The sequence below is a fragment of the Gouania willdenowi genome, chromosome 12 (assembly GCF_900634775.1).
Source record: "Gouania willdenowi chromosome 12, fGouWil2.1, whole genome shotgun sequence".
In the NCBI taxonomy this organism is placed as follows: domain Eukaryota; kingdom Metazoa; phylum Chordata; class Actinopteri; order Blenniiformes; family Gobiesocidae; genus Gouania; species Gouania willdenowi.
Genome location: NC_041055.1, coordinates 31,354,435 through 31,381,245, shown reverse-complemented (window position 1 = coordinate 31,381,245; position 26,811 = coordinate 31,354,435). Strand labels below are relative to the sequence as shown.

The window sequence follows — 26,811 nt, the reverse complement described above, 5'->3', positions numbered from 1 at the left end:
TACCTCTGGGCGTGGCCAACTTGACAGTTCTGTCAGGCTGGCCACGCCCCCTGTCTCCCCTGATGGTCTCTGGAGAATAGAGTGAAAGAACTCATAAGGACACATCAAAGCTATCAGCAGATGCCTTTGAAGAAGACTGACAGCAAACAGTTGAAACATGTCAGATTACAGTTAATTTCCTAAAAGAAATTAGGTGAATAAATGAATAAATTAGCATATTATTCAAACATTCTTGCTGTAATTACTATGCGGAAGATAAGGACACATGAAAGCGATCACCAGATGCCTCTGAGGACGACTGACAGTTGACAGTTGAAATAAGACGGGAGATCAACGTCAATTAACTGAACATTGTTTGTGTGAATCAAGGAATAAATTAGCATATTATTTAAACAGAATTACTATGCGGAAGTCAAGGACACATCAAAGCCATCAGGAGATCAAAGTCAATTTTCTAAAAAAAAGAGGTCTGAATAAACTAAACCTGAACATATTTATCAAGCTAGGTGGAGAAATAACCTTTTTCATGTGTGATTGTGTTTATGTTGTAGGTTTGAAACCCAATAGTCAGTGATTGATCTCAGTGTGTGGTCACTGTGTGAACGTATGCCATGAGTCATACATGAAATCATAGCAATTTTTTTTATTTTTCTTCTTCTTCTCTTTCTAGTTGTTCCAAAGCTTTTCATAAGTAGAACAATCAGATCAAACACAGGCTTGTTTACATTTTTAATAGCTACCTTGTAGCTTTAATTGCTTCCTGCTGCACCCTGCCAAAGGCTGGTGTGACAAGTTGGCTGGAAAGTTATTTTACTTGCGGCATAAAAGACTTCTATGTTCACTGAAATAGTATCAGCTTTTTTTCTTCTCCCTCCTCGCTCACATAATAAACAAGGGATTTCCAGAGCAAATGCTGATTGTTTATTATACTAAGTGCCAGACTGGAGCAATGAGAGAGACTCACACACAGGTTGTGCGTTTGTCGCGTTTTAGACAAAGGAGGAGGTGGCGTCCACCCTGGAGGCCGTCCAGAACATCCAGACCATCTCTCAGGCTCTGCACAAGTCCAAGGAAATCTACAACGCTAAAACCGTGGAGCAGGAACGCCTCCGTAAAGAGGGGGCCACCCAGAGAGATGTGGACAAGGTGGGGGGTCACGCACACTCGCTGTAATAACACGCAGTGATGTAATGCCTCAGTGAACTCTAACACCGATGTGTGTTACTGGGTTTACAGCGTGAAAGTGAAATCACATTAAAGTCTTTTTACTGCTGATGATTCACAGGCTGGAGTTAAAGCCAAAAAAGCTACAGAGACGTACAAATCCTACGTGGAGAAATACGCCACGGCCAAGTCTGAGTTTGAACTGAAGATGGCAGAAACTGCACAGGTACAGTGGCCACAGATACTATATGTTGTTCCTTCATTAAAAACCATCCCTGTGTATCTTTATAGAGCAATCTTCATGATATTTCATGTGCAGCTTTACAGGAAACAATCCTGTTCCTTATTCCGAGCGTTGCTTCCTCATTATTGGGTGGTCACTTCCTCTGTACGCAAAACATAAAGGCTGTGTTCGAAATCGCACACTAACGTATTTTAAAAAGAGGATCTTTGATTTTTAGCTTGAAGTCGGTCTCTGGACCATTTTACATTCAGCTCCCAATGCATCATGGCACGGTTGAGTATGACTAGTGTGACCCATATAGTATACATCCGGTTATTTCTCCCTTACTCAATCTTTTCATACTGACCACTTGTCAGACTTAATGAGTAGTATGTTAGTATTTACAACATGGCCCAAAGGTTTTGAGGTGTCAGTAGCTGCTTTTCCATGCGCAAAATCTAAATACTGTATTTTCCAGGCTATTGAACAATTTTTTTTGCAATTTTCCAAGAAAAATCATGTAAAGGCCGCACCGTCACATAGGCCACACCCTTCAAACGACTCGGCCAATCAGAACGGGCAGGTAGGCCGGCTGCTGAGTGGCCAACTTGACAGTTCTGTCTCTGGACCATCTGGGGCGTAGTCTGCCTGACAGAACTTTCAAGTTGGAAAGAAGGAACTCAAAAGGACACATCAAAGCGATCAGCAGATGCCTTTGAAGAAGACTGGCAGTTGACAGTCAAAACATATCAGGAGAGAGAGAGACAGTATATACCTTTCGTCAAACTTTTGACAGGTGTGACGTCACACCCTTTGTCCCGCCCCCTAACCGGAAGTCCCACCTCCCTGACCGGAAGTCCCGCCTTATAGCACCCGCCCATAATGGAAAAAAAAAAAAAAAAAACCTGACCTACTTTGGCCGTCTCTATGCAGATAAGAGTGCTTTGAACATACAACCTTTGGACTTACGCACACACACACTCACACACACACACTGGCTTCACCATGTCTACAGGTATCATTAGTGAAACTGTTGTTACAATTCTACAAGAATCAAAACGTATTGCCGGTCAGCATGAAAAGTCTTTGGTGTTTTTGAAAAGAATTCAGACACCACCTCCATTTCCTTTGCATCAAGAGTGGTCACTTGAAAGTTATGGTGAACGCGGGAGCTGGGGGTACGTATTCAAGTATGAGACTGGTGAACTCTGTCTGTATCAGAAGAATGTTTGTGAAACCACGCAAATGTCTGCGGCTGATTTGTCGTCAAATGACTGGGGTGTATTAAAACTAGCTAACCCTAGAAACATCAAAAATAATGAAGAAGAAGAAGCTGTTTTTGATCCAGCAAAAAAGCAAAAGCTGAATCCTTTTCCCACAAACACCGATTTATGTGAGCTAAAAGAACCATTTGTGAGTATTTGGTTGACAAAAACATCAAGCACAGCCCGTTGGTTCTACCGCGCTAGTTATAAGAAGCAGAAAGACAATACCCCTCAGCAGAGATCAAGACATTACTTTGTTATGGATCTTTTCAACTCAGAATGTGGAGTTTTTTGCAACATTTTGACTCTGCCAGCAGTAGCATGGTCAGAAAAAATGGAAGAAATCATTGATAAAATTACCCTACTTTTTCACAGTTGCCGCGACTGGAACGACACTTTGATGGTAAAAAAATAACCATCTTTCATTTTAGACCCTCCCCCACCCTAGCCCCCTCCTTTTAAATAGGAGGGGCTTACTTTTACAGTCTATAAAATACATCGGTCCAAACCATAAGTTATCCACTACTAAAAGAAAAAACTGCTGGAAGAACCATTCCTTCTACCAAGAGAAACACCAGAAGCAACCGCCCGACTGCTAAAGACCTTTCAAAGTTTTGGGGGCCTTACACTAAAACTCGAACCCCCAAAACTGACCAGCACTCCCAGGATGCAAAGTGTTCAGACGAGCCTCCACCATCCCCGGAGTCATCGGACTCGCAGGAGCTTCTCTCTGATCCGTAACTCCAGGACGACGCGTGTCTGAGCACACCGCCACCATCTCCGGCGTCGCCGGACACGCAGGAACTCTTTGCCGACAGTCAGTGCCAGGATGCTGTGTTTATGGACACACCTGAGTCTCCCCCCGCCTTGCCTGACACGGAGGATCTCTTCTCCGACATGACTTTAACCACACCGAACCGCAGAGGTCCATCGCCGTACCCTCGGTCCTTATCGCCTATATCGGAAGATTGCTGCGTCGTGATTGCGCCCTGCTCACACATCACCGACTCCTGTCAATCATCCACAACCACCTCCTCCTCCTCCTCTTCTGAATTGACAATGTCAGAAGACAATTATTCAGGAGGTACCGAGCCAGATCAGACTCCGCCCGGAGCAGGAAGTAGTGCTGAGGATCAGACCCCACCCAGATCAGGCGGTAGCGGCGGGGATGAGATTGACAGTGGGCCCCTTGACTTTGCTAAAACGATAAAAGCGGGTGTGCTTCATCTTCTCAGCTATGTTCTGGACAAGTACAAGAGAGAAACGTGCAATGGATGCAAAATCGAGCATCCCAGCCAGCGGCAGCATGATTGCTTGGATGTCCTCGAGCACGAATTCTACAACGACAACTTTCACAGACTGATGAAAAAACTCTACACCCCCAAGTTAATTCCAGCCATCAAACATCTCTTGAACCTGTACAACATTCCGATGGAGGAACGCAAAGTCAGAGCTGCCGTGCAGATTCTTTTGCTACGTTTGAGGTCAACGTCCAAAATCCACGACACCATATTTGACATGTATGACACGCTGGTCGGCGAAAAAGGGGTTACGATCGAGCACCTGGAAGAGATGGCCGAGTTTTGGAAAAATCCTTGATTCTGTTTTTGAGAAATAAAGCGGAAATGGGGAGCTTCTTTGGAAAGGTCCTCGCCGACATTGAGAGCCAAATGGTAATTTCTCAGTTAATTAAGCTATTGTGTCAGGTTATTGAGAACAATGTCTCAGCGTCTACAAACACCAATGTTTTTGTCAGAGACACGGAAATTGAGAGACTGGAAAACTTGTTGGAAATAACAAGATGATCCGCGACACAGTATTTTTGTGCCAATCTGGTTTGTCCGAATGCTTTAAAGAAATTTTAAAAGACCTGGCTAATCATGTAGTGAGACCCTCTCATCTGCTTGCATTTTACGCTCTACTCGTTGATGTTACCACCAAACTTGTGCTAAAAAATCATTCTGTAAATATCATGTTTGAGCTTGAAAAAATACACAGTCATTTACCATACTGTGGATCATTCTGTACTGACTCAGATTTTAACAATGATAAAAAGGTAGATTTAGACTTTTGTATGTTGTGTGATGTTTTAATTATTCATTCATGTTAGTTGTAGGTTTTTAAAAAAGTAAACGTTTAAAAATTAAAAAAACTTGTGCTATTGTTTTAATTATTCTTTCATGTTAGTTGTTGTCTTTTTGAAAAGCAATGTGTTTGCTAATGTTTTATATCTATATATGTATACTTAAAATGACTGATGCATCGCTAATAAAAATGAATAAATACTGTAAACCCTCTCTTTTCTTCTCATTCTTCCTTATCATGTCTGAGATACATTTCATGAAAAAAGTATACTACACCCCAGCTCACCACGGTAGCTTTGGCGGTGTAGAGCGACTCCGTAGAGGTGTGCAAGATGAAATGGGAAAGACTATCCCTGTAGAAAATGTTAAGAAATTCCTATCAACGCAAGATGCATATACTCTACACAAACCCGCCAGAATACATTTTCCTAGAAATTTGGTTTTTGTGTCTCGCCCGCTAAATCAATTTCAGGCTGACCTGTGCGATATGCAGGCCCTGTCTGAGCACAATGATGGGTACAATTATTTATTAACCGTCATAGATGTATTTTCCAAGAAAGCTTACGTGAAGGCTCTGAAAAGAAAAACCGTAAAGGAAGTGGTGAATGCCTTTGAATCCATTTTTGCCGAAAGTCAGACGCCCAAAAAAATTCAAACCGACGCGGGGAAAGAATTTTTAAATAAAAGTTTTGAGGTTTTGATGAAAAAATACGGAATCGTTCATTTTTCCACAGCCAGCGATCTCAAAGCTTCTGTGGTGGAAAGATTCAATCGTACTTTAAAGGGTAGAATGTGGAGATATTTTACAGCAAACAACACTTTGCGATACCTCAATGTCCTACAAGACTTGGTGAAAGGTTATAATCACAGCTATCACACCAGTGTTAAAATGAGGCCTGTGCAGGTGACCTCGGACAACACCGATCAAGTGTTCCAAAACTTGTATGGTACACCTCAAACACATCTTCCAAAGATTAATTTTAAGAAGGGTGACATAGTCAGGATCTCAAAGTTGAGGGGAGTGTTTGATAAAAAATATGAACAGAGTTTTACGGATGAAATGTTTACAATATCACACTGTATACCCCGCAGACCACCTGTGTACAAACTAACAGATTATGACGGAGAAGCCATCCAAGGTTCATTTTACGAGGCAGAGTTGCAAAAAATAACGATGGACAAAGACAAAGTCTATCATGTAGAGAAGATTCTGAATCGACGCACCTTGAAGGGTGAAAAACAGGTTTTTGTACAGTGAAAAAATTGGCCCAAGAAATTTAACAGTTGGATCAAGGAATCTGATTTGAAAAATGTATAAAAGATCTACACAAGATGGCAAAAATCATCATTTCACCATGTACGGCCCAAAGGATGAAGGGTTTTTCATCACTCTTCCCTCCAACGCCAGCCTCAACGTTTTTAAAGACAACAAGAGTTCCAGTTACCGGGTGGATTTACCTCAACATACTGTATAAATTTAGAAGGACGCTGGGAGGTAGCCATGACGCAAATTTCATATCCGCACACCTTCTTTACCATAGCTCAGAGTGATGCCTATTTTTATTGGAGGGAAAAACCCAAAGAACCAGCGAAAGAAAGCGTGGTATCAAATCAAATTTCCTGAAAAACAGTTAATAAATGAAATAAATGAAACCATAACATATTAAAAAAGGAAGACACAAAGAACTTGCAGGCATTATTATGCACGTACAGAACTTCTTCTTCTAGCCTTTCAGAGTAAAAGCCCGTAATACAGACGATCAACAGACAAAACTCCCGAAATTTTTTATTGGATTAGTAATGTTGTGACCAGGCTCACACAACAATAAAAAGGGAAAGGAAAAAGGTGTGTTATTATGTATTAGCCATTTGCTAACAGCTACATAAGAAGCTGTCATTTCTACTGGAATTTAAGCTCAGGATATTGAGGACTATTAAAAAATATATATTAAATTTTTATGAGAATTATTTATTGGAATTAACCAAAAATAAGGAGTAACTTTAAGTAACTGTATAATAGCCAAACAAAAATATTAGCATCCATTCAAAATAATTATTAAAACATATCATTTCAACTATAAATTGTAAGCTTTCAGAAATGTTTTAAGTTCCACGGGAATTAACGCGAAATATTGATGGTTTGCCTTAAACGGCGATGTTAAATTATTATTTAACAAGATTCTCAATTTCCAGTTAATTACAATGAATATTGTGTGTATTTGTGATTTTTATTTATTTATTTATTTTTGGGTTATCAGAGAATAGTAAAAAAAAAAAAAAAAAAATGGTGTGGATTGATCGGGAAAGGTTGGTGGGAGTCAATTATCTATTGATTAAGTTAAGAAAAATATGAATTTAATGCTTATTTACTGCTACTTTTCAGTCTTGAAAATGTTTCACTTGGACTGAGATATTGTTTGATGTACATGGGGGATCTATGTTGGTTTGCATTTTCCTGAAATGAATAAATAAATAAATAAATAAATGAATAAATATTCAGTATTCCCAAAATTCCTGAACTTAATTTCCTGTATAAATTGACCAGACATGTTCTGTCTCTTTGCAACTTTAATTGTAACAATCCCAAACCACCACTACTTTTAATATTAACTTAAATATTAGTGAACGAGCCCAGTCTACATCTGAAGTTTCAATCAAGGCTTTGGTTTTTTTCAAGGCTAAACCTCCTAAAATTGCTCCTAAACCTGTGGCGAGAGGCCCGCAGGGGCCGCTCTGTGCACGGGTCACATGTGTCTGAATGGGGGGATTTATTTTGGATCATTTCTAAAGTTTCCAACCTAATTTATTAAGACAGAGAAGTAGTGATGATGGAGAGAACAGCTGTAAGAGATCTCAAATAGTTCATTTAATATGTGTGTGTGTGTTTCATCTCTAACCAAAGTCTTGGAGGAAATCCCCAATTGGATCCATCTGATGCACTGATTGGATAAACTCCACATTAGAATCAGAGCGACGCATCCTTCCGTACCGTTCCAGACTCGATCAGAGTTATTGTTTTAATGTTTCCCCTCCGTTTCCCCAGGATCACAGTCTGTGGCTCACATCCAGCTCAGCACATGTGGAGCTACAGTGTAAACATCCAACGCATCCAACACGTGATCTGTGACATCACCAGAGCTCAATGTGTGTGTCGCTGCTGTGAATATTTTCTGAACAATTTGAGCCCATTTTTTGCTTATTTTTACCTTTTTTTCTACAACTACACCAAACTCACCATATTTTAACCTATTTTCATCACTTTTTATTGCCATATTTTTGCTCTTTTTGATGCATTTTTGCTACATTACTCCCATTTCTGACATTTCTACATCACATTTCAATGACTTTTCCGCACATTTTTTTGACTTTCAAGACATTTTCAGCACTTATAAACCCTTTATAAATGAATTGTTCCTACTTTTTAAATACATTTTCACCTAAAAAAACAAGCAAGACTTTTTTAACTCAAAAAGACGCTGAAAATGTAATTCATGCTCGCCATTTAGATCAGGATTTCAACCTCATTTGGGGTTTGCGAGATGCCTTCAAGAAACTAGGAATATTTTTTTTAACAATTTGAGCCCATTTTTGCTTTTTTTTTTTTTTAAACCATTTTTCTGCAACTACACCATATTTTAACCTGTATAATCATTTATTCTCCAAAAAAACATGATTATATACATTGCAATAAATAACAGTTCATCTAATTTAACTTTACAATAATAAGATGTTGTATTCATATAAATTAGCAATCTGATCACGACAATGGTCGACTGATGTGATGTTTTAAGCATTTTTTAAAATCAGTACAACAATCTCTGTATGACATTGAGCACGGTAATTCCAGCACCTAGCAGTGACGTACGGAGGTAAACTCAGTCCGTGACACTGGATTCAGATTTTCTGCGTGATTAGTGAGCAGGATTTTGTCTCCACACTGGATAGCGGACAGCGACACACCGAGATCACGATCTATATTTGGCTGTGGATTGTAGTACAGAGATTAGATCTTTTCCCTTCATCCACGAGGATATACATTTTTGTTTGTAATTATTCTGGATTTGTGGTGGACGGGTGAAGATTTAGCCGTTGTGTGTGGCACAATTTCAAAGGAGTTGTGAGTTACTTTATGTTGTCATCTTGTGTTTTTTATGTGAATTTGTCCTTTAGTGTTTTTTTGTTGTTGTGCTTTCATATATTTTGTTATTCTTTTGTGTATTTTTCTGTCTAATCTGTCATTTTTGTGCATATATGTTGTCGTCGTTGGTGAGTTTTGAATGAATTTGTCTTTTTAATGGTCCTTTATTGTGTTGTTGTTGTTGTTGTGTTTTTTTTTAATATTTTTCTGTTATTTATGTGTATTTTTCTCAGATTATGATGAATAAACACTCGTTCATGTGATGAAAGGAAGACGGACAGACCTTCCTGTGTCATTATAAATACGACCTAAACCTCTGATTTTCTCAAATCAGAGTTTTCTTAAAACTTTCCTTTTAAAACCGACAGAAAATACAGAATGAATAGCTCAAACAATGTTCGTGTCTTCTTACTACTGTAGATGTTTTTTGGTTCTTTTTTCCACACATTAAGTGTAGGAATAGATGTTGTTCTTTACTTTTTTCTTGACAGTTTGGGCGATGTCTCTCGCCTTCCTTAGAAGCGTCTCACTGACTGGTCCGGTGGATCTGACAGCTCTGCTGGGCGTGGCGCACGTGCCGGCTGTCAAAATCTGCCGGCTGACACGTCACACGCTGTCAGTGAGACGCTTCTGAGGAAGGCGAGAGACATCGCCCAAACTGTCAAGAAAAAGGTAAAGAACCACATCTATTCCTACACTTAATGTGTGGAAAAAAGAACCAAGAAACGTCTACAGAAAGAAAATCCTGAAACGGAAATGGCAACGTTCTTATTATTTTTATTGTTTTTTAAGCAAAATTAAGCAGAAACTGCTTAGCGGAGGTCTGCGCTCTCCCACTGCTTTTCTAGTTATCTATTTTTTAACTTTGGAGAAACATCAAAAGCTCTTCCTGTCGCTATGCAACAGATTTTATTGCTTTGCCGTAATTCTCTCAATGCTTTTTCTTTCAGAAATTCCAAGACATTGAGGAAAATCACGTCCTGCAAATGAAGGAGATCATCCAGTCGTACACTCAGTCTGTGGATGAGACGCACCTACAGATAGGAGAGGTGTGTGTGTGTGTCTGTAGATTCTCTAGAGCATTCCTGTGGGAGGAGGAAGTGTCGTTTTGACTCAAAGCTTCACTAAGCGTTGCTTTGATCACCTTAATAATTTTACTGGTTCACTCTTCCTTTTATGAACAAAACGTCCTTCCTATTTTCCAATTCTTTTACCCGTTTAGTATCACAAACTCATGGCAGAGAAAACATTAATCATCGTGTAAATTACCAAATAATTATTTTGTGGGACTCACAGCTTTACCATGCTTATGTCACATGACTTGGAAACTTGGAATTTCCTCACAAACAATTCCATAAAATTACCCCTAAAGATTACACAAAAATGTTTACAATTTTGAAATATAAAAAAATGCATTATTTTATTTTTTTTTAAGAAAAAAACGTGCATTGCTGTCAATAATAATTAAAAAAAAGCGTTAACCTTTGACCACATATGCAGACATGGCAAGATAAATGGATAAATATATTTTTATTTATTATTTTTTATTTTATTATAACCATGTTTAAAAAAGTTCAATTAATTAATTTAATTGTTTTTATTAATTTTTTATTTTATTTTATGGATGAATCAATTTAGGAGTGAAGATCCTGCAGGGTGTTAACCTGTCATTTAGACGTGGAAATGCAAACTTGGGTAAAAAACTGTTGAAATCACTTTTTTCTGCCGCATTAAAATTTGCCAGTAAATGTCAAACTACTCAATGTTTGACCCCTGAGTGAAAATGAGTAATTATTAACGTTAACATGGTGTTAATTGGGATATAGTTGCTCAGTAATAAGATCGTGATCTCTAACTGTAGTTTCATAATCACCTCTAGAGGGCGACACAGCTCCACTAAACAGTTACCATGGTGACACAGCGTATATAGTGCTTAGCTTCTGTTTCTGAACAGGAAAACTTCAACTTTTAAAACAAATTAAAGGATAAGAAAATACTGCATTTACCTGTAGAAGGTTTTAATGAAAGTAGTTTTATTTTTGGGGATAAAGAATACAAATGCATTAAGAAAAACTCCAAATGCTAAAACTACTGTACCAAACGGTTCTCAACCTTGGGGTCAGGGACACTGGGAGGGGTTGCTCGATGCCCTCAAGAAACTAAGGATATTTTTTGAACAATTTGAGCCCATTTTTGCTTATTTTTATGCTTTTTCTGCAACTACACCAAAACTGTCCATATTTTAACATATTTTCATCACTTTTTCCTGTCAAAATTCAATATTTTTTCTGCACATTTTTTCTACTTTCAAGACATGTGCAGCACTTATAAACCCTTTCCACCACTTTTTCCACCTAGTGTCACATATGTTGACCCATTATTGTCACTTTAACCTCTTTTCACCATATTTCATGCTTATTTTAGCAAAAATAACCACATTCACGATTTGTCATTCCCCATTATTTACTAGTTTCAACTATTTGTTCCTACTTTTTGTATTTTTCTCTACTGTATGTTTTTTGGAGTCATGATAGTGTTGTTGTTTTTATCATTTTGTGTCATTTTGTGTGTTTTAATGATTTTGTGTTTACTGTGGGGGCCGCACAAAACAAGCATTTTAACCCTATTTTCACTATATTTTATGCTTTTTTTTTTTTTTTGCTAAATTAACCACATTCACGATTTGTCATGCCCATATTTTCCAGTTTAAACTAATTGTTCCTACTTTTTTAAATTACATTACCCCCCTTGCCCCTTTTAAGCCAATATTAACACTTTGAACCCTTTTTGCCACTTTTTCTACTTTAATTTGCAACTTTTATCCAATTTCTGTGGTTTTTAAAATCCCATTTCACCACCTTTTCCACCATTTTTGGTCACTTTGAACCCATTTTATCAGGATTTCCATCTTTAAGATGACTATAATAATAATAAACGTTCCTGGATAACAGTGGATATTATTCAGATGAATAAATAAATGTGGTTATCACAGATTCATAGAACAATGGACCATCATTTTACTGACTTTATGGATGGACCCCAAATAATCTCTCCCCTTTATTCCCCCTTATAGATGGTCCTGTCTCCACATGACTTTTCTTCAATGTTCATGTCTGTGTTCAACCATCTTCAGATACAGTGGGGGTCCCCGCTCTCTGGGACCTTTATTTTGGAGGGTCCCCGCTCTCTGGGACATTTATTTTAGAGGGTTGTGGGCTGAAAAGGTTGAGAACCACTGCTTTAGTTTGTAAATGAGCTTTTCAAGGTTGTCGTCCTTTTGTATTGATCTGCTGTTGGATCAATAAAATAAAGCTTTAGTTTACGACAGAAAGAATGTACAGTAACTGATGATGTCATAGATGAGAGTAAAGTTAGTCTCATCTTGCAGGTGCGTGTGTGCGTGCTGTGTTTGTTTTTATAAGTGAGCGTTGGTGTGTGAGTGAGGATCCCTTAAAGGCAGAGGCATGTTTGGAACATGTGGCCATGGTTTATTTGTGTGTGTGTGTGTGTGTGTGTGTGTGCGTGTGTGTGTGCAGGTTGATGACATTAACGTCCTCTATCGTGGCTGAAGCACCTGACAGATTGCGTGTTCTCCCCCCACCCCATCCTGCACCCACACAGGGCACAGAAGGCTAATGCACTCCACCTCACCACGGGGGCCCCCAGGCACACACAACATAAGTGTGTATGCGTGTGTGTGTGTGTGTGTTTGATAGAGGAGCCTGTATCACGCACATCTTAAATGGTTGGTTGAGACGACACAGTCCTCCACCTCGTGTCTATACGTCGCGTTCACTTCACTTCCCCCCCCAACTAGACACACACACTGAACACACACACATGCACATCCAAAACAAACAAGCTAACAAACACAACCCTCTCTCTGATATGACCCAAAGGGTATGGAGGCTGCACGGTGCTACAGTGATTGGAGCTGACACAATAGAATAACAGTGAAGTGCGTTATCTATATATATATATCTACACAGTGGATGTTATTATGACTACTGCTGACTGCAGGCTACGCAGCTCAACACGAACAGCAGCAAACTGTCCTCATTTATACGTGTCAGGAGGATAATTACACAGCTAAGCAAACACCAATGAATCTTATGCTTTAATTGAAAAAGTAAAAGTTTAACACGTTTGAAGAGGAAATTATGCTCAGAACTCATTTTTTTTGGTTGAAAACAAATGTATTTGTGTATTAAGTAGGGATGTCCCGATATAACTTTTTCATTTCCAATATGATACCAGTATTGCAGCCTTGCGTATCGGCCGATACCGATATTGATCCGATATCAGCATGAATCATACATACTTTATTAAAAAAAATAAAATAATAATGACTTATTTTGCAGTGTGAAATGTTATAAAAGGCTTGATCATGTGATGTCACTCAAACAGAGAACAATAGTCAACAACATTAGGGATGAGAAAAACTGACCCATTTATTATTAACCAATTGGTTACATGAATTTTAACCTTCAACATCATATCTACAGTATTCTACAACTGAATAAAATAAATGAAAAAATTATGAAATTTGAATCCAATATTTGATGGTTTTTTTCAGGCTAATATTGGACCAATATCGATATTGGATCGGGACACCCCTAGTAATAAGTAAAGTGTTGTTGTTTGATTCTTGTCCAACTCTTATCATTTCAAAGAATTTCAATTTGTCAGATTTTGTTGTAAAAATGTATGAGACACTGCCCTCTATAGTTGAAACTAGGACTGTGTATTACCATGAATCTGATGATACGATAGGGCTGGGCAAATTTGCCTAAAAAAAAAAGAATCTCCAATTTTTTTTTTTTTTTAAAGAAAAATTTGATTTTCTTTTTTTTTTTTTTTCAATGCACTTAAAAATGACTGCAGACATCAGATATATTAATTGTCAAAAGTGAAACTTTATTGCTGTGATTTTCCTCAAGAGTTAAAATGCATAGAATAATCTCAAAATAAAAAGTAAACGAGACTCCGTCATTCAACTATTTCAAGCTTTAACCAGGTTTAAGCAAAAGTGTAACAGCTACTTCACAGTAGCTTCAATTTTCTGATGAAGAAATCAGATAACTACATATTCTATAACATAACATTACAATTAAAAAAATAATAATAAACTCTTCCCTTAGCATCTCAGCATAGTGCGAATAAAATGATAAACATGCCTGTGGCACACATGTAGCTATACTCAAAGTGTAAACAAAGAGGGGGCGGGCTCACATCGAGCTACGGTAACCCACAAGGACGGAACGCCAAAAAGTCCAAAAAAACTGTGGTGGAAAAAAAAATAATAAAAATTTTAACTCAAATTTGCAAAATAAAAATAGGTTTTATTTACAAATTCGATAAATCGATTAAATCAATTTTTTTTTTTTTTGCCCAGCCCTATGGTACGATTTACAATTTGCACGTCACGATACAATATATCCCAATCCTAAACGATACGATATACATCACGATATATTGCGACAATCAATAATTACAAATTTCACCTTTACAAATACAAAATGGTGTGCAATTCAGTTTATTGCTTTTTTTAAAAACGTGAAACAACAAGTAAATGTTTACTAACTGTAATCTAAGTTGAATCATCTGGTTGGACACAGTTTGCATGTTCTCCAGGGACTTTAGCTTAGTTTAAGAACTATTGAATTATCCTGTTTTTTAAAAAGTTACAAACTTTGGACTGAAGTTCAGCATTATTAATATTAACTGTATTTGACTGTTTTTATTAGATTAAGCAGTTACAGTCGATAATCTTTCCACCTGAGATTACCCATTAATCACACAAATCTGATATACATTTTTAAATAATTAAGAAATATGTGTTGGTTAATTATTGAATTTTATTTTTGTAATAAAAAGGCAATATTTGTTTGTTTTTGTTTTGTTTTTTTCTTAAATAATAGACAATCTTGGTTCATTAAAACCATATTTTCCTAGAATAAATGAATATGAAAAAGATTTAGGGGGAAAAAAAGTATGTATAGGTGAATATTTACTGAACCCCACAAATATTATAATTTAAAGGAAGAAAAAATAACCTTTGCGAGGTCTTGCAAAACTAGGACATTTATTATTTAACCTTTAGAGGCTCCGTAGATATTGGGATATAATTACATTTTTTATTTTTAGTGTTTAAAATGTAAAGCAACAAAACCTGGAGTATAATGTAAAATGATGGTAGATTTTACTACTTTTTAAATCACTTCTTAAAACATATTTTCATCGGATTCTCTTTTCTAACTTGTTTTTAAGTCTCTAGTATTAATATTATTATTATTATTATTATTATTATTAAAGGGTTAACATTTAAATCTGTCCTCGTCACTTTTAGAGATGATTACACCTATATTTTTGTAAGGTATGTGATCAATAAATGTAACATAAACAGTGATCCAGTTATATTTCAGACTCACTCTGATGCCATGAGTTCAGAACATATTTATGTTTAATTTCCAGGTCCATAATGAGTTTGTGAGGAACATCGAGAACACGTCAGTGGAGAGTTTGGTCCAGAAATTGGCCGAGAGCAAAGGAACCGGCAAAGAGAGACCAGGTGAGCCCGTAATTAATTAATTAACTAATTAATTAATAAATGATGGTGGTGGGAGCTGGGGGGGGGGGGGGGGGGTAAATACAGAGAGGGGCAATTAGGCAAAGGAGAAGGCCATCAGTCAATAATAGTAATGTGCTGTAAAGGTAGAAGGTTCAGCATTCCAGTGAACATGTGACACATGGGGGGGGGGTCTTTGCTGGTTAAGCAGCCATAACGACTGTTTCAGGAGGTCAGAGCTCCACAATGAGTCTTGTGTAAACTTTGTCATGCCACAGTAGTCAAGGGAGGACTCCTTAGACTGCTTTGACACACACACACACACACACACACACACACACACACACACACACACACACACACACACACACACACACACACACACACACACACACACACACACACACACACACACACACACACACTATTGACACGTGACTCTCCAATTTACAATAAAGGTTGTTTCTGGCACTTTGGTACAGTTTTTCCTCTAAACCAGTGGTTCTCAACCTTATGGTCAGGATCCCGATCTGGTGTCGTGAGGCACTTGGCTGAGGTCACCTGATGCCTGTTTTGAGCCCATTTTTGCTTATTTTATTTTTTTAAATGATTTTCTACAACTACACCAAACTCACCATATTTTAACCTGTTTTCATCACCTTTTCTTGCCATATTTTTCTCCTTTTAATGCATTTTTGCTACCATACTCCTATTTCTGACACTTCGCCATCGCATTTCAATGTCTTTTCTGCAAATTTTTCTTCCACTTTCAAGACATTTTCAACACTTATAAACCCTTTTTACCACTTTTACACCCATTATTGTCACTTTTAACCTCTTTTTACAATATTTCATGCTTATTTTTGCCAATTTAACCACATTCACGATTTGTCATGCCCATTATTTGCCAGTTTAAACTAATTGTTGTTACTTTTTAAATTCCGTTACCCCATTTCGGCCACTTTTTAGCCAATATTGACACTTTGAACTCTGTTTACTACTTCTGCTGTCTGTTTTGTCCACTTTAATTTGCAACTTTTAACCAATTTCTGTGGTTTTTTTTAAATCCCATTTCACCACCTTTTTCATTTTTGGATGAAAAGGTTAAAAGCCACTGCCCTACACATATAAAACTATAAGATAACTTCCAATTTTTTTCTAAATTTACACAAAACCTATATATATCACATCACAAGATGAATATTCAAAAGTGTTTTCTGCACCTAATGTTGATATTTGGAGTTTTCATCGTTCCATTTTGATCCTGACCGTGTAAAAATGTGGTTCCTCTTGGGCCTTGAGACGTTACGTCAGACACTGGGGGTGACGGGGGTCCCACCTCTGCTGTGTGTGTGTGTGCGTGTGTGTGTTCACAACAACGTTGACCCCCGTGTCCAGACGCTGAGTCTAAGCAGTGGTGGCCTTTATTTGTTTGGACAGCAGAATTAATTGAGCTAAAAAAAAAAAAAACGGTCAGAAAATTCTTCCCCCTCGATCAAGTTGTTCATTAGGGTTGGTGCAAGGGGGCGGAGCCCTGTCAGAACGATGAGCCCCCGCCCCCTGATGAAACAGCTGAACGGATGGTTGGGCCTTCACAGAGAGAGAGGTTGAATAAACTTTCTATTGCGGAAACAATCCTAAAGTGACACGCTGCGAGGCTGGGGGGTGGGGTGGTGGTGGGGGGTGTGGTTTGTTCGCAGTGTTCAACGATATCCAGCTGAGCTGTCAACTGGCGGTAGGCCAGACACGCAACCCCCCCCCCCCCCCATCCCCTCCACTCCCAGTGCCATGTGAAGCATATGCAGCTAAAAAAGAAAGAAGTGAGTACTGTAGTGTGCTGATGCGTGACTGGCTGCTTCCCTCACAGGGAGTAGAAAGAAAAGAAAGAAGAGAAACATCTTCCTCTGCGTAAACAAAGTCGTCTGTCTGTTTAGGAGATGTTTAAACAGTTCCCAGTGTCTCCACACATTTAAATAATACTCATGTGGCTGGTGTTTGGACTCTTTCTGCTGTTGCTGTGCATAAATATTGTCAGATGTAATAACTGGATGTTGGTGCTGATGAGTTCCTGCTCTGCCTCAGTCTGGTGTTGCTTCACACAGCTTTTATTAACCCTTTATGGCACACGTGTGTCAACCTCAAGAGCCTGTGTACAAACCCGCTCCTTTAAAGCTTCCAATTGGGCTCACAGGAGAAAGTGAAAATGACAGCGAAAACATGACTCACTGTGTAAACCAGGGTTCTCAACCTGGAGGTCAGGACCCCATTTGGGTTTGTGAAACTAAGAATATTTTCTGAATGATTTGAGCCCATTTTTTTCATTTCATTAGCCTTTATTTAGTCTGGAGAACCACATTGAGATGAATAAACTCGTTTACAGGTGTGTCCTGGCAGCGGTACATAAAACAAGTTTACAGCGTCAAAATAATGTTTTTAAAACAAATAAATAGCACAGAAGATACATAAACAATCAAAAGAACAGTCACAGAATTCAAGCTTATGAAAGATGAAACTAAAAGCCACCAAATAGTTAAAAATAAATGAGCTCTAACAAGAACAAGATGAAGTTTTTGTTACAAACTTCACAATGTTGCAACTGAACCAAACTGTTCATATTTCATCACTTTTTCTTGCCATACTGTATTTTTCCTCCTTTTAATGCATTTTGCTACGTTTCTCCCATTTCTGACACATTTCAATGACTTTTCTGCACATTTTTTTTTTGGCACTTATAAACCTTTTCACCATATTTCATGATTATTTTTGCCTATTTAACCACATTCATGATTTGTCATGCTTGTTATTTGCCAATTTAAGCTCATTGTTCCTACTTTTTAAATTACATTACCCCAACTTCCCCCATTTCTGCCAATTTTAAACTCATATTGACTCTTTGAACCTTTTTACCACATTTTCTGTCTGTTTTTGTCCACTCTATTTTATAACTTGTAACCAATTTCTGTGGTTTATAAAATCCCGTTTCACCACTTTTTCCACCATTTTTGGTCACTTTTAACCTATTTTATTTCTGAATGAAACAAGGATTTACATCTTTAAGATGACTATATACTATGGCACATATAATAATAAACATTTTCAGCACTTATAAACCCTTTCCAACACTTTTCCACCCATTATTGTCACTTTTAACCTCTTTTCACCATATTTCATGCTTACTTTTGCCAATTTAATCATATTCATGGTTTATCATGCCCATTATTTGCCAGTTTAAACAGATTTTCATTAATTTTAATCACTTTTAACCCATTTTATTTCTGATTAAAACATGAATTTCCAATAAAAGTAAAAAAAAAAAACCCATAGATTTCCATCTGTAAGATGACTATATACCATGGCACAAATGTTAGTAAACTTCCTGGATAACAGTGGATATTATTCAGATAAATGTCTATGTTCAACCACCTTCAGGTACAGTGGGGGTCCCCGGTCTCTGGAACCTTTATTTTGGCGGTCTCTGGCTGAAAAGGTTGAGAAGCACTGTTCTAATCAAATGATCTGAACATGTTTACTTAATTACATGGTGTCTGAATGTGTTGTAGTGGAAAGAGCTTCACTGTGTGTGTTTCTCTCTCTCCTCCTGTGAGGAGAAAACTCTGAAAAAACGAGCACGCCACTTTATTTTGGATTGGCATGAAACGCTGGTGGAGAAACACGAGGGTTTGTTTCGTGCAGCCGCTGCTGTGTGTTGTGTTCTCCAGCGGTGGTGGAGGAGGAGGGCCTGGTATTGCACAGTAGAGTAGATCGGTCATCGGAGTACTTTATCCACTTCACTTGGCGTGATGCATGCCTCTCGTGACTCGCCGCTTCCCTGCGCTTCACTCCGCTCTGCACACGCCAAACAATGCGTCAATGCTGCTCACGAGCGGCGTGCCCGTGTGAGGAGGCAGCAGTGCGTCGTTGCTACTGTGGAGGTTTCACTCAAAATGTCATCAGCTTTGTTGTTTTCAGGTCAGGCCATGGTTTGTGTATGGAAGATATCGCCAGAGGGTTTTGCATTTTTTCCCTCACTCTCCTGCTTTTCTTGTCGTTTGCTTTGCTTTTGACTCGAGCTGTTCAGTAGTTCTCAACCACATTTTTCTCGTCTGATGTTGTTTTTAACGAGTTTGTCTTTATAAAAAAAAAAAAAAAAAAAAAAGGGAAAATCTAGAGCAGGGGCGTCAAACTAATGTTGTTCAGGGGCCAAATATAGACCAGTTTCACCTCAAGAAAGCTGTATATATTAGCTTTAACATTATTGTGCCCTAGTTTTCAATATCAGTTCAATTCACTTAAGAAAAATCTTAATTCTGTTACCGATTTTTGTTTAATTTAGAGCAGTGGTTCCCAAACTGGGGTACGTGTACTCCCAGGGGCACTTGAACACCTCCCAGGAAGTACGCAGAAACATGGGTCAGTTTGTCTTTTAACATTAGCGATTTTTTTTTCTCATCCATCAAAAATAATTTGTGGCACAACTCTTTAAAATATAAAAAAAAGGGAAGTTCAAATTCTAAGACGAGCAAAACATCAGGAATAAATAAATAAAAAGTTTAAAATTCAAGGTTAATGTTGAGACAAGACACAGGAAAGAGTTTAAACGAGCCTGCAGATACAAATAAATCATATATAACATGAGCTCAGGGGTACATGTAATAAGAAATAAAGGCCATGGGGTACATGGAACAATAGTGTTTGGGAAACACTGATTGTTGTGGAATTTTGTGGAAATGTTTGTAAGAAATTGCAAGATTTGTGGAAAAATGTATTTTTTTTCCACAATTTGCAATAAAAAATGACTGCATTCATGTGATATAAATAAAGGAAACATCGAATTCCCTCAAAATATTGTGGAGTTGCTGAATTTCAGATATCTACAGCTGGATTTTTTTTTTTGCAAATTTACACAAAAATTCATGTTTTTTTTTTGTCATTTTTACTTTCTATTGCGGGCTGAATTGGATGCTCTAAAGGGCCGGATTTGGCCCCCTAGCCTTGAGTTTAACACAAGATTTAGAGCCTGCTAAAAGCAACACCTCCAAAGTAAAAGTAACTAATGGACTATGTAATAAATGTTTTCCTTTAAATATTACAAATAGGATAAGATGAATTTAATGATTAACTGTTTATTTTACAACTTGTGTGTTCTTAATTATTCTGTTCTTTTTCTGTAAAAGCGTGTGAAATACTAAGAAATACATTTGTGTGTGTGTGTGTGTGTGTGTGTGTGTGTGTGTGTGTGTGATAAGATAAGATTGAATAAATTTACCTTAATTAGGGGAAAAACGGGTAATAAACAGTGATCAAGCAAGCAGACAATTACAGTGTAGCAATCATAATTATGGACATCCTGTCAGTCACCATTACAAAGTGACCCTCTATGGTACATGTGTCAATTCATGGCCCAGGGGCCAAATCCGGCCCTTCGGAGCATCCAGTTCAGCCTTCAGGAGAAAGTAAAAAATGACAGAGAAAACATAAATCATTGTGTGAATGAAACTTAACATTTGCAGGTGATCACAGTTTTCCCAGTGCTTCTATCTCATGATTGCACTCAAAATTCTTACATAATCCTTCAATTTCCCTCAAATTATTACATGATATTTCCTGTAATTAAATAGAAATTGGTCACAAAATCTAGGAAATGTAAAGTTTAGCTCCTGTTAGGACTGATATGTGTCACTTATTGCTTAGATATTGTCCGTTTCTTGCATATTTTGTATTTTATGTACACGTAGAAGTGCAAACTATGGCTCAATAATGTTGAAATGACTAATTTGCTTAATCCATCCCAGCTTTAACACATTTATTGATAAAATAAAGCCCCCGTGGATGATACCCTGAAGGCTTCTGTGAGCTGATGAAGAGGAGTGGTCTCCTCTTCATCATCCTCTTCATCAGCTCAGAGTGAATCCTCAGGATTTGCCTGATTGACACATGCTCACATTGCATGTCTTGCCCTTGGTTTCCATCAGCTTTTAGGCTGCGTGTGTGTGTCTGTGTGTGTGTTTGTGTGACCCCCCCTTCTGAAAACCCCTCCTCTAATGTTTCTGGAGGAGCTTTTGAAGCGTGACGTTCAGGCCAGAGCTTTGAGTGTTTTTATAGTTGTTTAATGTTTCCAAAGACATGTATTGTATTATTTTTCTTTTTTTATTGTATTATTCTTTTTTTTTTTTTTTTTTTTTCAATCGTTTAATATGTCCAAAGAAATCTATATGAAACTGCTGGAAACACAAGTTTTTCTTGTATTTTTTTTTAATGTATTATTATTATTATAATTATTTATTTTTACATTATTTTATTTTTAATGTATTGTATTACTGTTTTTGTTTAGTTTTTCTCCAATTGTTTAATATGTCCAAATAAATCTATATGAAATTGCCTGAAACACAAGCTTATCTTGTATTCTTTGTATTTATATTACTTTTTATTCTGTTTTTTAAATTTAAATAATTGTATTTATTTTTCTTTTATTGTATTCTTGTTGTTTTTATTTCGCAATTGTTTAATATGTCCAGAGAAATGAAACTGCCTGAAACCAGAGCGTTTCTTGTATTCTATTTATTTTTGAATGTATTTTTTTATTCTTTTTTAATGACTTTATCTTTTTATTTATTTTACTTTTTTATTTTTATTTATATCTATTATTTGTTTTGTTAAATTCATTTTATTGTATTTTATATTTTTTTCTTTATTTTAATTTGTATTTATTTATTTATTATACTTTTTTATTTTCTTTTATTGTATTTTTGTTGTTTTTTCTCCCCATTTGTTAAATGTCTAAATAAATCCAGATTATTGATTTTAAACCAGCTTTTCTTTTCATTTATTTATTTGTTTGTTTGTTTGTTTATTTATTCTTTATTTTATTTTATTTGTATTAATTTTTTATTACTTGATTTTTTATTTATTTTTAAAAGTATTTATTTTTTTTACTTCACTTTATTTTATTTTATTTTATTGTGTTACTGTATTCTTGTTGTTTGTTTGTTTTCCAATTGTTAAATAAGTCCAAAGAAATGAATATGAGCTTTTCCTGCAGACTGGATGTTTACCATTTCTTTTCTCTTATTCTTGCACTTGTTTACCTTTTTTCTAACAGGTTTAGTGTGCGTGTATGTACGTGTCTGTGTACGTGTGTGTGTGTGTGTGTATGCGTGTATGTGCGTGTGTGTGTACGTGTATGTGTTTGTGTGTGTGTACGTGTTCGTGTATGCGTACGTGTACGTGTGTACGTGTACGTGTACGTGTAAGTGTACGTGTCTGTGTACGTGTGTGTGTGCGTGTACGTGTGTGTGTGTATGTGTACATGTGTGTGTGTTGCATTGCCAGCTTTATTCTCAGGTGTCTCTTCTCTCTTTCTGTAAAAACTTAATCCTCTTCTGCGTTCAAACTGAGTTCTGATCATTTGAATCCACGTACATCAACGTTAGCGTCCGTCACGTCTCTATGACGGCCACCAGACACACGGTTGACACTGTTATTGACCCCATGTGCCCCTTGGGACCCCCCCAGCCTCTGTTTGCACACACTGCATGTTGCTGTGTGTTCGTGCGGCGTGTGTGTGTGTGTGTGATTATTGCGTGATGCACATTGGCAGCAGTGGGTCATTGACCCTTTCTCTGCCAAATGAACCTAAATAATGAATGTTGTTGCTCTCATTAGGGCCCATTGAGTTTGAGGAGTGCAATGTAGCGACTGTAGCTGAAGGTAAGACCCTTACTCTATGTTTAATACATCTAACCTAATAATACACCTACCGTTCTAAGAGAGGTTCCTGTGTGTTTATTATTGGCTCAGGCATCAAACCCAGAAAGAGAAAACCATTCACTATTCCTGGGAGAAGGAAAGACAAGGACACGGACTCCACGTAAATCAAAATTGTTTTACTTACTTTTTTGTATTTGGCAATCGAAAAATGCCAAAGACATTGTTCTCGTTGGAGTTCATATATTTATACAGGAACTCCTCCTCGACTATTAATACAGCACTAATGACTGGTATGTCATCTCACAGGGGTAATGTCAAGGATGTGCAGTTAACATTTTTTGACACCCAAGGTCAAGGTTGTGTCAAGTGTCATAAACTGAAATTTTTCATATCTCTTCAAATATTTATCGTACAAGTTTGATGCTTACATTTCTGAAAAGCCCATCACAAGTGAAGTATTTTATTTAGTTGGACCAAAGCTGTACGACCCACCAGTAAAAAGATCGGTAGGGGTCAAAGTTCATTACGTCACAAAAAAAATTCCCTCTAATCTGGCCATAAATTCAGATACGGTGCTCAGACTGGTACCATTGAACAACATTTGCTTTCAATGTGTGACCTTGACCATCACCCAATATATTTAAGGTCAAGGTCAGGGTTCTGTTTTTTTTTTTACTGCAGTATTACTTTCAATTTAATTAGAATAAACTTGTTAACAAATCCAGATGCAGGTTGTCATTTTTGCTGTTTTATTTTTTTTTTAAATTGCCAAATACGTATTCGTTTAGTTTATTTTGTTAAATGTGTTACCTGAAAATAAAATAATTTAAATTCTAATTCTTTTTCAGGGAGTCAACAGAAGTAGAAACTGCTGTAAGTATTAATTCCAGAAAGTTCATGTTGTCTTCTTTTTGAACTGGTTATAAGAGGGGTAGGATTAAATAAGTCAGACTTCTTTTTACTCATGTTTTGAACGTGTAAGTGTTGTATTGAAATCTTCTTGCTTTGTGTGTCGTGACATTTATTTTATATGTATTGTTTTTGTTTTTACATGTTTAAAAATAAATAGTTGAATGAAATCTGAAGAGTAGGAGGTGAAAACGCCTCGTGTGCTGTGTTTGGCTCATTCATTCATTCATTCATTCATTATTATCTCTCTGTAGAACACTGCCAACGGTGCCCCCCCTGGATACTACGGCTCCATAGACATCCAGAACGCTGTAAGCAAACACACACACACACACACACACACACTTAAGGTGTAGGAAAAAATAGGTTCGGCGATATATTGCAATATTTCACCATGTGATTGTCGTCTCGATCCAAAAAAAAATTCTAAATCCATTTTATTTAATCACATTTTTTATTTAATGAGAAAAGGGTTTTAATTGTGCTAACATTAGCATAGCACGTAAACTCCCAGTCACTAGGTGTCAGTGAACGCACCATCAGACCTTGTTAAACTACCACTCCTCAATACATTTTAGCTGGAAGTTGATAACACTTTATTTTCATAAAACATTCTGGATACTTTAATAGATTAATTTAAGAACGTAATAGAATCAGAATCGGTTGTAGAAACTAAAGTTAGTTTTTTTTTTTAATGTAATTTGACAGTTTGATAAACATACCACTTGTTTTTGATATTACAGTTAGTTCCCATTTACTTGTTCTCACAAGTAAAAAAGAAAATGGAATAAATTGTATTTCATAACATCTTGTACTGTAAAAGTTAAATTTTATTGATATTGTGATATATCGTGGGATGTATCGTATTGTGACATGCAAAATGTGAATCATATCGTCAGATTCATGGCAATAAATAAACACCCCTAATTTTGTCTTTTTGTTACCGTTTTGTGTAAAACGTGTATTTATTTAATCATTTTGTGAATTTTTTGTTTGGTTTTGTATATATTTAATCTTATTTTTGTGTATATTTGTAGTCTTGTATGTATTTTTGTGGAGCTTTAGTCCATTTTGTGATCATTTTTCTTTTGGAGTCATTTTACATATGTTAGCTGTTATTGATACGATTTTTATATTGTGATGTATCACAATGTATATATTATCGTTTAGTATCGGTGCAAATTGTGTATCATATTGTCAGATTCATGGCAATAAACACCCCTAGGTTTGTCTGTTTTTGTTGCCGTTTTGTGTAAAACATGTGTATTTATTTAGTCATTTTGTGTATTTTTGTGTTGTTTTGTATATTCTTTTTCTCATTTTTGTGTATATTTGTAGGGTTGTATTTTTACTGTTATTGAACACCTTGGCATGAATAAAACCTAAATGTTTTCTATCCCTGTGTTTATTTTTCAGAATGTTCCACAAGTGGATGCTGAAGGTTTCTGTATCAGACCAGAAGTGAATGAAAATGATATCCTTTATCTGTCATGTTTGTTAGAAACTGTGATTACTTTAGGCCTGTGGTTATTATTATTATTATTATTATTATATTTTCCTCCTTAACTCTGGTGCCCACATGCCAAAGAAAACTCCTTCTACTCGTCCAGCGACTCAGAGGACGAGGACGCACCCAGGAAGTTCCACGTCCAGATCAAACCGGTTCAGCCCAACAACGGCACCCACCCTCACAGAGCCAACATCGACGAGCTCAAAGCCTCCATCGAGAACATCATCCTGTCGCCCTCCACCTCGGTACGACACACACGCACGCACACACACACACACACACAACAGATTTCTGTGTGTGTGAACCACTAGATGGTGACATCACCATGTCTCAGAGCTCACCAGTCAGACACACAACTAAGAAACTAAGAATATTTTCTCAACAATTTAAGCCAATTTTTGCTTATTTTTACCCTTTTTCTGCAACTTCATCAAACTGTCCATATTTTAATCTATTTTCATCACTTTTTCTTGCCATGTTTTGGCTTCTTTTAATGCATTTAATTAATTACTCTCATTTTTTCCACTTTCCAGACATGTTCAACACTTATAAACCCTTTTCACCACTTTTCCACCTAATGTCACATATGTTGACCCATTATTGTCACTTTTAACCTCTTTTTACCATATTTCATGATGATTTTTAGCCAATTTAACCACATTCATTATTAGTCATGCCCATTATTTGCCAGTTTAAAATCTCAGTAATTGTTCCAATATTTAAACCTTTTTTAACCACTTTTTCTGTGTGTTTTTGTCCACTTTAATTTGCCACTTTTGACCAATTTCTATGGTTTTGAAAATTCCATTTTACCACCTTTTCCACCGTTTTTTCTCACTTTTAACCAATTTTATTTCTGATTTTTTTTAGAACTATTTTCAAACGTTCTCTCTCTCTCTCTCTCTCTCTCTCTCTCTCTCTCTCTCTCTCTCTCTCTCTCTCTCTCTCTCTCTCATTCATCTTTTTATTATGAATCACTCTCTGCTGCTGTGTGAAAATAACTGCCATCATTAAACTTTAAAGCCCCATTACGCACGATGTTGTTGTTGTTGTTGTTGCTCTGATTTCTTACCATTTTTTTTCCACCTTTGAATTGTAAATGAGTTAAGTTACATATTTACTTTTCAAGAACGTTCTTCGGTTTCACTCCTCGCACTGTGATTTACTGTATGTTCCTTGAACAACCATAAAACTGTAAAGTATTTAGGATTTCTTTGATATTCTTTGTATTTCTATTAAAACA

At 36.8% G+C, this 26,811-nt stretch overlaps 1 protein-coding gene across 15 annotated transcripts in view; it reads left to right on the top strand.

Annotated features, from left to right (window-relative positions):
• Positions 1 to 26,811, top strand: part of fcho2 (FCH and mu domain containing endocytic adaptor 2) — a 64,517-nt gene that overhangs the window by 17,494 nt on the left and 20,212 nt on the right. For all 15 annotated transcript variants that reach the window (XM_028462393.1, XM_028462394.1, XM_028462392.1 and 12 more), the window contains exons 5-14: positions 994 to 1,146; positions 1,286 to 1,390; positions 9,825 to 9,923; positions 15,349 to 15,445; positions 23,105 to 23,149; positions 23,240 to 23,309; positions 23,998 to 24,022; positions 24,313 to 24,369; positions 25,475 to 25,532; positions 25,638 to 25,813. In XM_028462393.1, coding sequence (XP_028318194.1) covers positions 994 to 1,146; positions 1,286 to 1,390; positions 9,825 to 9,923; positions 15,349 to 15,445; positions 23,105 to 23,149; positions 23,240 to 23,309; positions 23,998 to 24,022; positions 24,313 to 24,369; positions 25,475 to 25,532; positions 25,638 to 25,813 — 885 coding nt within the window. The remainder of the gene's footprint in view (positions 1 to 993; positions 1,147 to 1,285; positions 1,391 to 9,824; positions 9,924 to 15,348; positions 15,446 to 23,104; positions 23,150 to 23,239; positions 23,310 to 23,997; positions 24,023 to 24,312; positions 24,370 to 25,474; positions 25,533 to 25,637; positions 25,814 to 26,811) is intronic.